An 18,896-nucleotide genomic window follows, 5' to 3' on the forward strand; every position below is an offset into this window, starting at 1 on the left:
CCACATACTGAACTGATGTATTTGATTTGAAATCCCAAAAAGCAAGCAACTAGATCAAATTTGAAATGCTTTCCTTCCTTATTTGGATCCACACAGCACACTTCAGGGCTTAGGTTGAAATAGATTGGGGACAGTGTAAATTAACTATATCAATTCAAAAACTGGCCTTGCAATCTTAGCAAAAGATTTTCTCCAAATTAAATAGAATTTTGAAATTTGATCAACTTTATTGATACTTAAATCTAGTAATTAAAATCCATCTTGAAGTGCAATGTATTATCTTGATATTAGTCGGTGTCAATTTTTAACTTGAAATAAGATTCCATATTGGACTACAGAGAACAATGCATCAGAATTCCTTTCTGTATAGTTGTTTTGATATGCTTCTAACTCTGCACAAAGAGAAAATTCAGTTACACTGAACAATTATGTTTAATTTCCTTTTTTACAGCACCATTTGAACTATATATTGCAACACACCCTTTTGTAATGGTCATGTTTACCAAACAGTACAAGTGATCTTAAGTCTACCAGATTAATATTAACAAATCAACCCAAACAAAGGACAGTTCATTGTTAGATATGCTTCCATCTACTGGGTGCCATATTTACTATTATATCAAGCTCACAGGGTCAGTTTTGATTTTTAAAGTTTATTTCTTAGGATATTTGTAAGGCAATTATTTCAGACCATTTTATTAGTACTAGTTAAGATCTAATCCACATTACAGACTAATATTCTAAATCTATTTGGGTTGTGGGGAGGGGGGTTGTTTTATTTTTCAATTTAAGAGTGCTTTTTATGGAATAAGGTGACTGGAAAAAGCATCCCAACCCAATAAGCTTCCAACATTTTCATTACAGCATCTGAATAAATCTCTTTAAAGAAGCAAAGAAGCAAAGAATCCTGTGGCACCTTATAGACTAACAGACGTTTTGGAGCATGAGCATGACGAAGTGGGTATTCACCCACGAAAGCTCATGCTCCAAAACGTCTGTTAGTGCCACAGGATTCTTTGCTGCTTTTACAGATCCAGACTAACACGGCTACCCCTCTGATACTTGACATCTCTTTAAAGAGTTTTACTTTCCCTCTTTGACCAAGACATGCTATAATTCACTCTGGATGGAAATGGCGTAATAGTTGACTGACTGTTCTGACTTCTGATTTTAGAGTTGAACCTAAAGCTTGGAAAAATATTCCAGGCCAGAATATTTCTGGAAAGAGGAATGCCTACCGTAGTTTCAAATCTGTCATGCCATATCATTTCCATTTTCAAAATGACCCAGTACCACTTCTTCTTACCCTTTTCACCATCCCAATATTAAAAGCTCATTTCCTCCCCTATTACCCAAAAATGTTTCCTGTTCTTTTTTCTGTTTTCCAGTTTGTTCCCTCACCTTGGAATGAGTCTTCCAAATTTTATACCAAGCTGGACATATCTAACACTTACCCAGTAAGAATTCAAATATGGGTCCATAGAAATTTAAGTCAATGGTTAATAAAAAGGACTCATTGTTCCACCAAGGAACATATTTATGGACGGGAATAAAATATACATTCTCAGATTAAAATACATCAGAGAATCTTTAGTTTAATTTAGAGTGGTAGTGATGACCATATAAAAAATTAACAGATTTTTAAAAACCACCACCACCACTTTCATCCAGCAATATTGGTACATGTCTCAATGAATATAGCTTCTTATAAGATCGGTAATTCTCACCTTTATATAACTCCTTCGAATGCTTCTAATGCCAAAAATTCTTTTGTACCAAATTATCTACAAGGAAGTGTTCCCCTTATAATAGGGGTTTTGAAGACAGTCAAGAATGAGTTTTCTACCCTAGTTCTTATAAATGTCAAAGTTACCACATGGAATAAGTAAAGTAACCAAGCTTTCCTTACCTTGTTCATTGCTCCAGGTTGTGGCCCTCTTAGTCCGGTCTGTCCTCCCATCTGGGGAGAGCCTTGCTGCAATGTCTCAGCCAACAAGTTACCAGCATTACCTATTCCTGGATTTGGATATGGCATGTTGGGTCGCCCTCTTCCTGCTCCAATTGAACCGTTCATGACTTGCCCTTGCATCATCCCCTGTCCATTGCCTGCAGCCAGCATTCCAGGATTCATGCCAGCATTCATCCCTGTGTTCATTCCCATGCCCGGCTGATTAACTGGACTATTTACTGCGGGCATCATTCCTGCAGTTGACTGGGCCGAAGGACCTTGATTTGGGCCACTTGTACCCATCCCCATATTTGGAGATGTCAACCCTGCCTGTGCCATGGGGCTTTTAACCATGCTGTTTAAGATTCCCATTCCAGGACTGTTCTGTTGGGTTTGACTTGCCATGCCTTGGCCTGGTCCCCCAACCCCCATATTGAGGTTTGGAGAACTACCAGCCCGCAACAGTTCAGACAGCTGCTTATGTTTAGATGCAGCATCTTGTGCCATACCAAGACTGGTTTGCAGCTGATTAATGTCACCACCGTTGGTAAGTCCCAAATCTGTGGAGCTGATTAGTTCATCTGGCAAATCATGTTCCAGATCAAAGAGGGATCCAAAATCTAGAAGAAAAAAAACAAACGTTTTTAAAAATTCAGATCAACTAAGGATATCTAAAGAAAGACCCTTGGTTATTTTGTTCTGGTTTGGGTCAGATGAATAGCACACCTTCACATGAACTATCTGAGCAATTATTACAGCATCAGCTAGTATTTGAAGTTAGCCAGCTTGTCTTCATGCAGACCACCTCTAAACTTCAAAAACTTTTAATGAGATTACACCTTTTTTGTTTCTTTATGATACATGAAAAATGCCTCACTCCCAACTCCACATAAACCAATTTTGCTGGAGAAGCTATTGGATGTCTCAGAGCATGTTTGTGAGCTCTCTCTCGCACCTTATGTGTGGGAGTTTTAGATTTTTAACGATGTCCTCTTCCAAAGTGTTTGTCACTGAAGTTAAATAGGTTTTAATAAACAAAAAACAAGGTTTTGAATCATTAAAAATCCCTTTCCCTCAATTTCTCAGCTTTCACTTAACTAAAGCTCTGTCTATACTATGCACCTTGTAGCGACACAGCAATGCTACTATAAGGCACACAGTGTAGCTGCTGTTTGTTAGCAGAAGAGAGCTCTCCCGCCAACAAAAAACTTCCACCTCCAACAAGCGGCGGCAGTTTTGTCAGCAGGAAAGCGCTCCTGCCGACAAAGCGCTGTTCACACCGGCACTTTTCGTCTGCAAACTTTTGTCTTACAGGGATGGGAGGTAACACCTCTGAACGACAAAAGTTTTGTTGTTCAGTTGCCAGTGTAGACAAAGCCTAAGTCAGTATTTTTTGGAACAGGCATGACTTGCAATTCTAGTGTAATTCTTTTCCCTTCTTTTGCTGGTCACCTTAAAATATTATCCCAAAATTGAGACCCAAAACAAAAAGTCACAAAATTCAGTGAAACTTCACTGGGTAATGCCCACTATGAGCCTATTTGGCTGCAAAGAGTAGAATTATAAGCAATGTAAACCATTCCTTCCCTATATAGGAAGAATATGAGAGTGAATGACAGCAGGATCAGGAATCAAACCCATCTCTCCACATGTCTATGCAATGTCACCGCTAAGGTAACAAACTGGCATAGTTTCAGATAGTTTGCATGTGCAGATGCTTGGAATGTTATTGGCAAGATACATTACAACAGCCCCAAGTTTTCTTATCTAGGAAGATCACAAATATTTCAGAGATATGCCATAGGTACTATGCATCTCTATCTGTACTGAGTCATAGTGATCTGTGTATTATTTTTACAGTGTTAAATATAAACCAAAAAGTGTTTCCACAAAAGATCACCTACTATATTATGAATTCATACTATTTTAATGACTGAGGAGCATGCTGCCTAATGTTTACAGTTGGACACTATAGTACATAAAATAGTGATCAAGTTTAATTTTAAAAACTTTCTTAAAACAAGTTTCGTTTCATGAATGCTCTACTATAGCAGATATTTTACTTTACTTTCAAAGATAAATTATTCAAGACTTTGTTAGACAGCTGACAGTATTGCCAATATACTATTTTCACACTATTACAAAGCTGGGTAAGGGGAAGTGCCAACTCTACTGAAAGTCAAAGAGAATGACCACAGTAGTCCTCACTAAAATATTAAAACTGAAGATAAAGAATTAGGATCAGAAATAAGAAGCAGGTTAATTCCATTAGATACTTGCTCAATAGGGATCACAATGATTCAGTACCAAGTTGCAAGACCTTAGTATTTGCAGCCTTGGAAGTAAACATTACTTCAGAAATTAAAAATAAATCATCAAAAAAAGCCTTCTAAAAGTTCTGCTGCTGGGGATTCGCAAGAGAAGAGTTAGTTGGGTAGACTAAGATGAAGCAATTTCAGTTCTATTTAAATTTTAATGCCCCCATCACTGCAGTATCCAAGCACCACAGAAAACTATAGACCTTTTGGGCAAGAATTTTGCTTCTACTTTCCAACCCTCCCTTATTACTTCATTAATTACCGCAGTTATTTGCCTCAGTGAAACGTAAACAGACCATCCTTCAGCCTCCATTATTTGGGGGAAGTTTGTGCAAAGGATAGGCCTTGCATTACACTTCAACAGTGGATCTTTCAATAGCAGCTTCCTTTTGACAGTCTTGTAATTTAGTTACTATCTTACAGATGAAGTTGAGAAGAGGAGAAAATGGGGCCCTTAATTCTGCTAAGCATACAGTTGCCCCCAGAAGGCAGGCCTAAACTTCACATAATTTCACATAAGGAGGAACAGAAAGGACTTCACTTGCTTACTGAGAACTAAACAAATACCAGTGAGTGAAAGGAAACAGCAAGGATTACAATGGAGAAGCATCTTAAAAAGATAGCCGGAGAGCAAGAGGATTGGAAAAGCAATAAAAGGGACATGTGGTACCCTGAAAAGGCTAAAAATCCTGTCAAACGTCCAGAGATTATCAGACTCAGGTTAAGTAGTGTCAGACTAAGAGGATCAGTAAGGAAGGTCAGAAACAAGAGAAAAGTGATTCACAAGCTACAGTCCATGGTCCCAGCAAAGATGTGGAGAGCCATTCCTGGTGGTTAGCGGAATAAACCTCTGAGAACTAAAGCAGTGAAATTTTGCAAGAGAATATGGTCCATGAATGGTGCATCCTATTAAGTGAGACACAGAACAAAAAGCCAGAAAGTCACTGAATAAGGAAACTCCTGAATATGAACTCTCAACCCCCTCTTCAAAATATGATCGGACATAATTTCCATGGAAAGACTTGTGCAAGGAATTTAAGGTATATGCCAATCCTGTAAACTAGTATGAAATTCTTGTTTTCAGGATTCTAAAGCCACATTCGCCTTTCCTCATTTAAGGAAGAGATCACTTAGCATTTCTCTGAAGAGTTAACAATCCCATGGGATTCTCCCTCCTAGATCTCCACTTCTAAGTACATGAGAGCAGAATTCTAAATTTTAAAGGTTTCTGGTCTCTAAGAACAACTCTAGCATCCAGAAATGTAAGCCAACACCTAACCCTCATTGCTTTCAGCAGAGAGAATGCACCAACAAAACAATAAAAAATGTTTCCTCAAAAGGCAAGAAATGAACAGGTACATGGAGAAAAAAGAACAAAATCATACTAGTTTGAGGGAAGGTGGCTGGGAAACAATCCTCTTGGCATTAAACATTCAGAGATACAGAACTATAAATATTCTCTCTTATCAATCAGGGTGGATAAAAATCAATGATTTTTTTTTACATCTGATTTTTTATTTAAATGAGATTTTTTGATAAATGCTCTCAGGAAAAACGTATCTAAAGAAAGTTATAATTAAGATATCTTTGAGCTATAATGTCTCATCATGGAATAGGGATTATAAACGTAATTCTAGAGTAAGAGAAAATATATTCATGTAACATTTAAGAAAAGTTTTGTAAATGAGTTCCAATAGTTCATGGATTAGGGACACAATCTTATGGGTTCCAGGGGCTTCTGTATAAATTATTTAGATTAATCTTCCTAGCTACCCAATAAAAAAACAACAAGGAGTCCGGTGGCATCTTAAAGACTAACAGATTGTTGGTTTTGTGGATACATACTAACACTGCCAACCCTAGATACTATCTACTCAGTCTAGAAGATATCAGAGATGCTTAGTTTTGCAGTTCTCAAACTGTGGATGTGTCTCTCCAGAGATAACATGCTAGTTAACAGCAAAAATGTTTTTAAATAAATAATATAGAGAGGAGAAATAACAGACCTCAACCTTATTGTCCCTTTGCAAATTTCTGTACACAGAGTCAATCCCTTACCTCTTTCTAAAAGTGCAGTTTCAAAAAGTTCAATGAATAGAAGATTGTTGGGAGCAGAATAGATCTGGACAAGGAGAAGTAGTCTGGGGATGAATGTGAGAAGGGCGGGACAGGGAGTAGAAACAAAAGTGAAACTTTTTGAGCAGCATATTCCAGACATCTTGAGGTCTGAGTGTAGCCTTCACTAATCTGAGATCTACCATATCATTCTCTCACTAGAAGGGAAAACCTATAATGGCAGCAGGCCATAAGAGAGACCCAGTTTGGGAATATTTTAATGAAGTTCCTTTATCTGGGGGTAAGACAGGTATTCATGCAAAATGTAAAAAGTGCAACAAAGAAACGTAAGGCCTGGTTGCCCGAATGAAACATCATGAGAAGTGTTCCTTCTCAGGAGGAAGCTGCGTTGAAGATGATGAAAGGGACAGGTCTGAACATGCAGGATCTTCAGGTTGGTCAACTTTCTTTTATTTCATACTTCTTTCTTAAGGACTACCTGTCTTCCTTCTGGACTATTCTTGAATTCTCATGTTTGAGCAAAAAATATAGGTGTTACTCTATAGATAAAGCTGTGATAAAATAAATAGCTGAAATAGGCAGATCTTCCTTCTACAATTTCACCTTTAAAGTAGCACTGAGTGTCAGTGAATGCAATGAGTAATACTAAATGGGCAGTATGGTAATAGTAATTAAATAACTGCACTGACTTATTTTGTTTAGGAGAATCCATCCTCAACATACAGGATTCTGAAGACTATCCACCTTCAAGATCACCATAATTTTCTATACTTTGAGTTATCTGCCAATGATAGTGTTTCAGTTACATCATGTATGTCACATAGCCACAGTATATCACCTGTAGCAAAAAGAAAAAAAATCATCATCCAGAAACCACCATAGATAAGTTTGTGATAAGAACCAGCAGATTACAAAAAGAGGTACTTGATGAAAAAATTGCCCAGTTTGTTTATGCAACAAACTCTTTTCCATATGACTGAGAACCCACACTTCATTCACAGGGTTCAGTAATTAAGACCAGGATATAGTCTACTCAACAGAGCAGACGTCGCAGGCAAATTGTTGGATAAAATATATGAAAGAGAAATTGAGCAGTGTGCAAAAGATCGAGTAAAATTGTTAACCTGAGTTTTGATGAGTGGAGCAATGTCCCACAATGATTCTGTTGTATGTGCTTGTGTGACAACAGAAGAAGGGAATGTCTTCCTTCTAGAAAGAACTGATACATCAGGAAATGCACACAGCACATAATTACAAGAAGCAGCAGGAAAAGCTATAACAAATCGTGAAAATAAATTCAACTGTCCAGTACGCAGCTTGGTCACAGACAATTCTGCAAATGTATCCAAGATGAGAAGAAATTTAGAAGAGAGCGAAGAGAGTCCCAAACTAATAAGATACAGTTGCAGTGCTCATTCAGTGCACCTCCTACCAAAGACTTCAGTGTTCAGAGAATGCTAAAATGCAAAGTATTTCTGTAACAACCACTTTGCGGCAGCTGCTCTAAAAAAGTGGGAGGAACCAAGCTAACTCTCCCACAAGAGGTGCAATGGAACTCAGTAGGTGTTTTGAGCACTAAATCAAGAACTGGCCTAATCTGACGACAGTTTGTGAACAGAAATCGTGAAAAAAAATACATGGCACTGTCACAGCCAAAGTTCTCAACACTGGGCTTAAAAGAAATGTTGAACACATGCTGAGTACCCTGAAGCCTATTTCTGTAGCCCCAAACAACATGTAGGGAAATAGCTGTTTTATTGCTGACGCTGTTGAAATTTGGAAGGAACTGAGTAAACTCTTAAAAAGAGAAATATGCAATGACAGAGTTAAATTACAAGCATTAAAAAACACAAAATAGGACAAGCACTATCTCCAGCTCATTTTCTTGCAAATATTCCCAATACTCAGTACCGAGGCCAAACTTTAACTGCTGAAGAAGAAGAGTTTGCTTAATGTCCATGTCATAGTCGTCATCCCTCCATAATGCCAACTATAATAAATATCAGAGCTAAGGGTGAACCACTCGATAAATATATGTTTGCTGATGATGTATTAAAGAAAGTTACACCAGTGAACTGGTGGAAGTCACTTAAGCACTTGGATTCAGAGACTCTGGAAGTGATAATCTCACTTTTAACAGTAGTAGCTTCTTCTGTTGGTGTAGAAAGAATATTTTCTTCCTTTGAACTAATTCATTCCAAACTGAGAAATTGTTTGGGACCTGAAAAAGCAGGAAAGCTTGTTTTTCTTTTCCAGATTATGAGCAAACAAGAAAATGAGGTTGAAGACAACAGTTAGCTGCAGAAGCCAATATTTTAAGTTTCTCATGTTGACCTGGCTGACACAGTCTAATTTGTGGGGGTTTTTGTTTGTTTTTTTAATATTTCATTAACGACTTTAGTAAAAAACCATTTTAACAAAAACTAACCTGATTTTAAAAAATTTGAACGTTCAAATTCAAAAATTCATATGCTTGTTTTGTTAAAATATTGTATGTTTGCTGTTCAAGAAAAATATCCAGAATACATAATGTTGTTTTAGTTAAATAAAACAATTTAAATGTCTGTCTGGTGATGTTCTCCTCCTAATACAGCATGGCAAGAAAATCCTCCAAATATTAATGATTAACCTGTCGAATTGGAGATAAGTCACTGGGAGGTGAACTAATAAATATCTGCTTCAATTACCTTTGGTAAATGAAATAACCAATCATCCATTTTCTGATATAGCTGTAAAAATACTCAATTTTTTTTTCAAAATAAATCACAAATATATATAGTGTGTACCTTCTAAAAATGAAACCTTCATCTATCTCTGAGCTGTGAAGAATATGTATTGAGGTTATAACAACCAACAAGAACGCACTGTTATGTAAAAGTCCATGATTAAATCGAGTCTTCCTGACTAGTGATTTAAATAAATCTGATTTAAATGAAATCCACCCTGAAAGATATCATTTGCCAAGATTCTCACTTCTGAAAAGTACAAAATGGTTGTCTCAGGAGAATAGCAGTAAGTATTAACCAAAAAATGAGGTGAACTTGAGCAAGGATAACTGTATTTTGTTTTGTTTTTAATGACAGGTAAAGTCAAATTGAAACCCAAATCTAAAGTCTTTTACAGCCAAAGGATAGGAAACAAACACCAGACAATGTTCAAACTGTAGGATTTTCCTTTCAAAGTCAACCAAACTAGTAGTCTGAAGACCAGCGATGAGTTGGTTCTCCCACATTTTACGGACAGGTCCCGTTGGACTGAGGGATCAAAATATGGACAGCCTCGGGAAACTGATTTCAGCAGTACTGCTTTGTGTGTACTTATGCAAATGACAGAGTCATGGCTCATTTCATATTCATATTTATTTGCAGACAATATGCATCTTGAGGCAGACAGTGGAGGCTGCTTTGGCTCTGACCAAATCAGCACTGGCATGGCTCGGCCACTGACCAGCTAATCAAGAACCTGGTGTCAAAACCCAGGAAGAGGAGTCGGCTTTCCAACACCCTGAGTCTTCTGCAACCTAACTATCTTTCACCTAGAATGCACCAAAGAAGATCTAACCAAAGTAGAGGAGTATGAAGACATTTGATCATCAAGGTAATGATTTGTGATCTCTAGAGACATCATGGCACCCTCCAAAATAATGAAGAGTTACTACATGGTGGAAATAGGCACTCTAGTTTAAGCTCTGAAGTAAAGCACAGAAGTCACCAATACCCATGAAGCAAACTTCAGTATTAGGGTGGTTCAGAAGGATCTTATATTAGGTGAATCTGGGGATCCATTAATACCCTGGGTTCACAGGTAAAGTGAAGATGTAGAGAAGAGGGAATGTTTCACCCTAAGTATCTGATGATGGGTTACGGAGACAAATGACCTGTTTTTAATTAGGCCATATCCAAAAGGTACCCACAAAAATAGCATTAGCATGGAATAGCCTCAAGGTGCAAAGAAGATATGCAACAGTTCTCTTATGAACTGCACCAACAGCAGATACTTGTGTTATGTCCAACGGTCCCTTTGTCAGCTACTGGCCACGCAACCATAGAACTCATCTGTGAAAGAAAACACCCCATGAAATGTTACCCTATCAGGAACCACATCATGAGCGAAGTATAGACTGAACAAGTTGCTTCAATCCTACAGTCTTTCACAGACAGAATACGGATAAAACCATAACTCTCATAAGCCAACAATGGCCAATTTGTGTCATCACTCAATTCCCTCACGTGTTCTCTTGCCTTATGGGACACAACAGCTCTAACCTCTCCCTCATGCTGCCAGCTATTAACACACCTCTCTTTACAGCAGCCACAGCTTTCCTGCACTAGCTTGAGTACACAGTCTTCTCCTATCTTGGTCCATTATTAATATGTGGATGTTCACTGACACCACCAAGAACTTGCACTGCTAGGGCTCATCTTAAAACTTCCTTACTTCCAACAAGTTGAGATCTATCTGCACACCATGGGATACACATGTTAACTCAAGTCAGATGAAGCCTTCTGACCTTACAACAGGATGGTAGTTATTCCCTGCTGGCACTAAGCAAGGTATAGACCAGCTGGTCTCAGTCATGCACTGAATGTGGTTCTTTTTTACTTTCATACTGTGTGAGCCATCTCTTCTGGGGATCCTGGCTATTCTGTGTTAACACAGATCATTTTGGTACTGCACGGGTTTTATGACTTTTCCAGCCTGCAGCACGTCCAGGCATTCAGCCTTAGAGTAGTTTTCCTCCTACCACTCATTTGGAGACTCACCTGACACCTAGGTGGCCTTAAGTTACTCAAATTCAGACATTACTGTAACACTGTTGCAAAAACAAAAAAAAAAACAAAACAAGCAGCAAACATCATTCTGGGATCTATTAGCAGGAGTATTGTAAGCAAGACACAAGTAGTAATTCTTCCGCTCTACTCCACGCTGATTAGACCTCAGCTGGAGTATTGTGTTCAGTTCTGGGCACCACATTTCAGGCAAAATGTGGTGGACAAATTGGAGAAAGTCCAGAGAAGAGCAACAAAAATGATTAAAGATCATAGACATAAACGTGACCTATGAGGAAAGATTGAAAAAACTGGGTTTGTTTAGTCTAGAGAAGAGAAGACTGAGAGGGGACATAAGTTTTCAAATACATAACAGGCTGTTACAAGGAGGAGGGAGAAAAATTGTTCTTAACCTCTGAGGATAGGACAAGCAGAAATGGACTTAAATTGCAGCTTTAGTTTGGACATCAGGAAAAACTTCATAACTGTCAGGGTGGTTAGTCTCCATCATTGGGGATTTTTAAGAGCAGGCTATTACTTAATCCTGCCTTGAGTGCAGGGGACTGGACTAGATGACCTCTTGCGATTCCTTCCCGTTCTATGATTCCTAATCAAGATCCTGAAGGTGAATTTGATCTTTAACATGCTAGGAGCTCAGTGCCCTAGCATCTCAAAGGTATTCTATTTAAGGTGGAAAACAGTATCTCTAACATTATTTACATTGCAGTAATGCCTAGGAGTCCCAGTGAGGGACCAGGACCACATTGAAAAAGGCACTTTACAAACAGAAAACAAAAAATGGTCCCCATCACAAGAGTTTACATTCTAAGCAAAATATATCCTTACCGATTATAGAGCAGAGAAGCAAACTTGCAAATGGGCTGAAGGCACTCAATGCTAGTCCCTCTTTCATGTTTTCTGGCTCAGGCGAATCTCAGTCAGATTAGAAAACTGGAGGAAGTTCTCCTCACTTAATTAAGATTAGTCTTACTTGCTTCTGAAAGTATATTAACAGGTCTTTCTACCAAGTTTCTGGGTTGTTAGCTTCTAATAGTAGAGGGAGAAATAATCCCAATTTTTTGGGAACTTGTTCCAGAGGCCTCCAGATACCTCAGGAGATTTTTGACCTCATTGCCTAAATGTGTTCTGCAGATGGGAACAATGGTCTCAAAGTAGTCAATCTTCAAAGAATAGGTGTTTAATTGAAATGACAGTGTCTTGTATGCACAGAAATGCCTGAAGGATCTTGGCAGAGAAGCTGTGTAAGATGACAGAACGTGCAAGGTAAGCCTTGAGGTAGATTCTTATAGCAGGCAAGACAGGGCCTTGAGGCTCCAGTCTAGATTCCTCTTTATAGCACTGCAATGGGAAGAGAGATGAATCGAAGTGGGACTTGAAAGAACAATCATTCTTCTGAACAATCCATCAGCAGCCCTGATATGCAACACTAAAACAGACTATAGAATAGCTCTTTCTGATGTATAAAATGAATTAACGAGTGGACAGGGCTTGATACCAGTGCTTCTCTCTGCTTTGTCCAATGGATACTTCAAGCAGCACTGTCTTGTACTTGGCACACTCAGTCTTCCATATCAGGCAAAACTATCAATAAGCGCTCAGTATTCCATGCAAAATGCCTCATCAGGACTCCAACCCTAGAGCCCTGCAAGTATTAACAGGTGCACCTCAAAGCTTTACCATCAACACTGACTGCTGGGTGTCACACAATGCAGGCTACTGCATATGAAACTTGGCATCTCTTTTGTACTTTCAGGCAGAAGCAATGGCCATGAAATGCTGAGATCAAGACACTCTCTGCAGAGAGACCTGAAAGTTATCCAGAACAAGGCTTAGAAGCAAGAAAGAAAACCAACCCACAGGACACAACTAAGCACCATAGTGTAACCAGCTGTTTGGGTTCACAGTTAAGCAGCTACACTGGGGATCCAAGAATGGAGGCTCATGACCTAAAGTACCCTACAAAAAGATAAGCTGAGAAGACAATAAGCCAAGGATCCTCACAAGGCAAAACATTTAGATGCTCTGAACAACTTAGTTCAATACCCTGAAATACAGATAAAATGTCAAATAAAGCTAAGGAGGAGGTAAAACAAAGTACTACCAACAGGCTCTGAAAGTTGCAATATTAGAGCCAAAAGGTCTCCTGATGGGGAGACAAAACGACTCTTCCAAGGAGAGAAGTGACATAGAAAGAACCTCAGCCAGGGAGAGACTGAAGTAAAAAAGGAAAACTGAAGCAACAAGAAATTGAACTGCAGTGAAGAGTCGCTACTTTAGTTGAAGTGGAAAAGCTCCTGTGGGGAGTCCATCACTGACTGATCAAGGAAAAGACTGGAAATTTCAGATGGCAGCCACTAGAAGAAGTTCAGGTGCAGTGTGATCGCCAGTAGATGCTCTGCTGTTCTTTGGGGACAACCACCATCACCAACAACAACCTTTAACACTTGCAGAGTTCCACCATCCTGTTCTGTCTAGGAAACATTCAGGAGTGAGGATTCTAACAAATGGTATTTAGAGAAGGTTAGATTTATTTGCCCTTAATGGGGTTTATGATAAAGTCCAACAGCATTTTCATTGTAAACCCTTCTGAAGCAACAATCCCCTTCAAGGTGAAATTTAGTGATAGTTTTTTTCCTACTTTTTTTAAAAATTGTGGAGCCATTTCGAATTAGAGGGCAACCAGGTATTAACCATACCACTGCTGTATTCAGACAGAATCCAGTAATTTGATTTAAGATCAAATAAAGGCAGAAATTCAAACAAGACCTAAAAAGTACAAGATTCAGAGCCACAAAAGCTATTGAGTTCAGCTACACAAACCACACAACATCCTAGGATGTTAGTTCCTAAACAACCAGAAGTAACTTCACCTCTTTGTGCCTAGAATACGAAAGTTTGATCCAAAGCTGCAATTTTTTTTCCCTGTATCTGTTTCAGGAAGCTATAACCTTTTTGCTTTAATACATCATTTGTCTTTTGGAAACCCCAAGAGCCTCTGGCATTAGGTTTTTAATTCTCCTTACTGTAAGAAATTGTGGGTTTTGCTTCCCCTCATCACCACATCATACCCCAAAGACCCCACTGTAATGCAGTATTCATGTGCATTCTGCCTCAAGGAATTCAAAAGGAAAATAAGATGCCTGATTTCAAAGTTCGGGACTGCAAGCAAAATCCTACCCAACAGTTGTGCCTAACCAGAACAACTTTTCAATACCTCACGTTAGAGTAATCAGAATCACTGTAAGTTTGCAAATAGAAGCCTATAAGCCATTTTAGGAGTGTAAACCAAGCGTTTCAGACAGAGGCTCATAGCAGCAACCCAAAGTTTCTTGGTGAAAATGTCCAATGCAGTGGCAAACGTACATATTACCTCATCTACTAGTTTTTTGGTTTGTTTGTGGGATTCGGTTTTTTTTTGGGAGGCGGGAGAATTGTCACACATTTGATATAGTTAATTTGCAAAGGGAAAGATGACAAGTAAATGTTATAAAAGGCCATTTATTGCTCTAGCCCAATCTGAATTTATCTTGGGGTGCTCACCCTTTGTGCAAATTCATACACCGTGTAATTGTATGCACCCCACATTCACCGCACAGCTCTTCCTCAAAAGAAAACATTCCATTTTGCTCCGAACAGTGATCTGAAAGTTCACTCAGGGCCTGATCCAAAGCCCTCTGAAGTCAACAGAAGGACTCTGACTTCAAAATGGGCTTTGGATCAGTACCACAATCAAGAGCACTAAAACTACTGAGCCATTTCAAAGAGGTTGTAACCCAGTTTCCATTCTGTTTTTATTCTGGATTTGACATCTGGAGAACTTTACTACTTTAACATTAAACTGATTAATATGTTAAAGATTTGTTATTAATTAGTCACTAAAATATTTTGAAATAAAATGTTTATAAATGATCTAGAGTGCTTTTCACCAACATGAGCTAGGGAGACATATCAGTTCATTCACCATTCTGAAAGCGATTAACAATAACTTAAGGGGAAAGTTAAAAAAAGTTATCTGAGTAAACCAGATTTAAAAATACACAAAGCAAAGCCTCTACATTAGTTTTGTTCAGTGACTACTGGCTCAAGTTATAAACAACATGAGGGTCCTTGAACATTAATAGTTAATAATGGTCACAATATACCACAGTAAGAGCCTAGCTTAATTTTAACTGAAACATTTTGTTAATCAACTTATTGCATAGTACAGGGATCAGCAACCTTTCAGAAGTGGTGTGCCGAGTCTTCATTTATTCACTCTAATTTAAGGTTGTGTGCCAGTAATAGCTTTTAATGGTTTTAGAAGGTCTGTTTCTCTAAGTCTATAATATATAACTAAGCTATTGTTGTATGTAAAGTAAATAAGGTTTTTTAAATGTTTAAGAAGCTTTATTTAAAATTAAATTAAAATGCAGATCTCCCCGGACTGGTGGTCAGGACCCGGGCAGTGTGAGTGGCACTGAAAATCAGCTCGTGTGCCGCCTTCAGCACCAGTGCCATAGGTTGCCTACCCCGGCCTAGTACATTCCTCAGCCAAGGATGTGCCACCTATATATAGCATAGGCTTTGTAAAGCTAGACTGATTCAAAATAATAGTCTAAGAAAAATATATAAGCTTCAGACAGGAATTTCATTTGTACAGCTTTGACACCAGCTTTAAAGTATAGCAGTTTTCAAATATGTTAAGTTTTACTGAAGAGTCTCAATTTTCTGAGCACTATGGGCCGTACTACAAACTGAAATTAGAGGTGAATGAGCCTATTTTAGCATACTAACATTGTGGACCACCAGAAGAAAGCACAATGAAGCAACCATTCACTATTATGCCATGGATGAATTTTCTACCTGGAATACCAAAAAAAGTCAGTAGCCCTGCAGTACTCTGCGACCTTTGGTTTAAGTAGTCTACAGCTTATTTGCAAGGTACTCTAGCTTACTAGGACAGCCCACCTATTCATCCCATAGTTTTTCTCTTTGTAGATTGTAAGTCAGTCAGTGGTTTGGGTTGAAAACATTAATCTACAGCAGGGGTCAGCAGTCTTTGGCATGCAGCCTATCAGGGTAATCCGCTGGCAAGCCGCAAGACATTATGTTTACATTGACCGTCCACAGGCACGGCTCCCCGCAGCTTTCAGTGGCCGCAGTTCACCATCCCCAGGCAATGGCAGCTGCAAGAAATGGCGTGGGCTGCAGGGATGTGCTGGCCGCCGTTTCCCACAGCTCTCATTGGCCGGGAACAGCGAACTGCTGCCACAGGGAGCTGCAGGGGACTGTGCCTCTGGACAGTCAACATAAACACGACTCGCGGCCTGCCAGCGGATTACCCTGATGGGCCGCATGCCAAAGGTTGCCGACCCTGATCTACAGTCACTATACATTTTAGAAATTCCTCTGTAGGAGAATCACCATGGCTCACTCTCGCTCATGCTTCCCAGCAACATCAGCAGAGACCTGTAACTGATGTGGTCCTGAACTCCAGCATCCTGTTGAAAAAATCCTAAATAGAGGAAGAGCGCTAATATAGGCATGGTTTTGCACTGGTGTTGTGGAAAAGGACAGGAGGACAAAAGAGAAAGACTTCTCTTGCCATTCTACCTCACCCCAGCAGCGGTGAATTACCTATACTACTGCCGCTCCTGCACACAGCATTTTCACAACAGAAGTGGAGAGAGTCTAACTAGTGTCACATCGATTCCACATCTCTGCTGATGCAAGTGTAGCTGAAAACTACACACCTGGCTGAGTCACCCATTACAATTCCCCCATCTAAAAATGGGAGCTGTTCAGAATTCTTGGAAAAATGAAGTGCCAACATTTTCTTTTAAAAGAATCCTACAACAAAAGCACATCTGAAGACAGTTATTTGTATATGACAAAGTAAAGCCTTCAAAATACGTAGAACAGTTAAGTGACATTTGTCATTTTGTGCTGTGATTCATATAACAACATAATATCAGGAAACATGCTTTAAGAAAGAACTATCGGATCATGCCCAGGGACGTTGCTTTACCGCTTAGCAAATAAACCACAGTTATTTTATACACAGGAACCTTTTATGTCTTGCTTGTCGGATTCATGTATCCAAATTCAGTGGGATCACGATGTTTTGCATGTCACTGAATACAACCATATGCAGAGACAGATGTATTTTACTTCAACCTGCTGCTACAGTTTTGGTAAAGCCTGAGAAGCCAAATCCTTGGAGACCCATATAAGTAGTTTAAGCTGACAGGTAAACAAATCAGCAAAATTACTTAGTTTGTCAGATAACAAATCTAAATGACTTTGGGCTCAATTTCCACAGAGGGGCACTGGTTAGTGTGCAGAGAATGGTTAAAGTAAGATCATTACATCAACAGAGCATGCACTGGAAGACTGTCCCACTGAAGCATGTGGGCAAGTCATGGAGGAGAGACTAGAGACAACCAATCAAAAGTAGGGAAAAAAAACTTGCAATGGATATACTTATTAGTCCCATTAAATCCACTGGCAGAGAAAGACTGCTGTACACTTTGGATATAGCAATCCATAGAAAAGAGCCAGAATTCTTCCAGTAATATGCTTAATCTTCCCCACCTCTACATAACCCACAAGCATTAGTAAAAAAAACTCTACACAAGTGTTTTAACAAAGAATTGATTAAGGATCTGAACTGATGGCTCCTTTTACGCAGAGTTAAGGATTCAGCCTGAAATAGATCATTTAACAAGAGACCATCTCAACAGCATTTACTTAAAATTAACTAGGTTTTGTTGGAATCGAGCATCTAAAATTCCTGAATTCAGCAGCAAGGTTTTCTCCTGAAATTTCAGACATCCATTTGTTAGTTGCTATTTCCTTTTAAGTAGTACACATCCCCTTCTGATCTCAGGTGTCTACACTGTACAATACCCAGGACTTAGTTTTTACTTGTAGTTTGCATAATACACACACAATTTATATTTCCATAAAGCTTTACTTGTGTATATATTTTAAATTTTAAAATATTAAAATTTAAAAACTGTGTAGAACACTGCAATTTTACATATGCAATTCAGTGAGTGTAGGAAAGAAAAATAAATAGTTATAGGTATCATAAGATTAGGAATGGAATGCAAGTTTGTGAAATCCGATTTTGGTCATTGATTTTTGAATCAACCACCATAGAAATATCAAGTTACTGTTCTCAAAAATTTTATTCTAACCACAGGGCTCTTGACAGTCCACTTGACTACAAACTAAAAATTATTTCAGTTCCCTCACACCAATTATTTAGTGTCAATTAAAATAATAATTGACAACTGTAACAATACAGTATTACTTTATTTTCTACCTGTCCAATCTCCAAATTAAGGATTCTCTGTTTCTCTTGTAACAACTGACACCATTAACACTTCAAAAAACAAAAACAGTGAAGAGGAAAAAAACTAGAACTGGGTCTCACCAGGAAAGGTAATAAATCTCATTTTTAAATAATTTCTAATATTTAAATATATGTAATAATTTCAAGTCTGTTTTTTTTTTAATTACGTCTCTAATTTTTCCTGGTACCAGAACAAGCAAAATGAGTGAAAAATACATTTAAGTTATAAAAATAAAGATTTCCAAGTGACTTCTTGACAGTTGCCTACAGTGTGGTTGCTGATGGACAGTATTTCATAGTAAAGGGAGTGTGAAGATGTGCGACTTTGTGATAGGGCACAGGAACATGAGTCAAGAGACCCAAGTTCTCTTCCTGGCTCTGCCACTTACCTGTTACATGGTCATGAACAAGTCACTTCACCTCTC

The 18,896-nt window shown here is 38.6% G+C and overlaps 2 protein-coding genes across 5 annotated transcripts in view; one reads left to right on the forward strand and one right to left on the reverse strand.

Annotated features, from left to right (window-relative positions):
* The window catches only part of EP300 (E1A binding protein p300), a 120,338-nt gene that overhangs the window by 95,223 nt on the left and 6,219 nt on the right, over positions 1 to 18,896 (reverse strand). For all 3 annotated transcript variants that reach the window (XM_050916757.1, XM_050916768.1, XM_050916746.1), the window contains exon 2: positions 1,910 to 2,568. In XM_050916757.1, coding sequence (XP_050772714.1) covers positions 1,910 to 2,568 — 659 coding nt within the window. The remainder of the gene's footprint in view (positions 1 to 1,909; positions 2,569 to 18,896) is intronic.
* SLC25A17 (solute carrier family 25 member 17) overlaps positions 6,438 to 18,896 on the forward strand; it is a 254,591-nt gene continuing 242,132 nt past the window's right edge. Inside the window, exon 1 of one of the 2 annotated variants that reach the window (XM_050917514.1) lies at positions 6,438 to 6,490. The gene's annotated coding sequence lies outside the window, so the exon portion shown is untranslated. Of the gene's footprint in view, positions 6,491 to 7,244; positions 7,263 to 18,896 lie in introns of those variants that run through there. The other variant, XM_050917525.1, reaches the window with a different exon arrangement.

This window comes from Gopherus flavomarginatus, chromosome 1 (assembly GCF_025201925.1).
Source record: "Gopherus flavomarginatus isolate rGopFla2 chromosome 1, rGopFla2.mat.asm, whole genome shotgun sequence".
Classification (NCBI taxonomy): domain Eukaryota; kingdom Metazoa; phylum Chordata; order Testudines; family Testudinidae; genus Gopherus; species Gopherus flavomarginatus.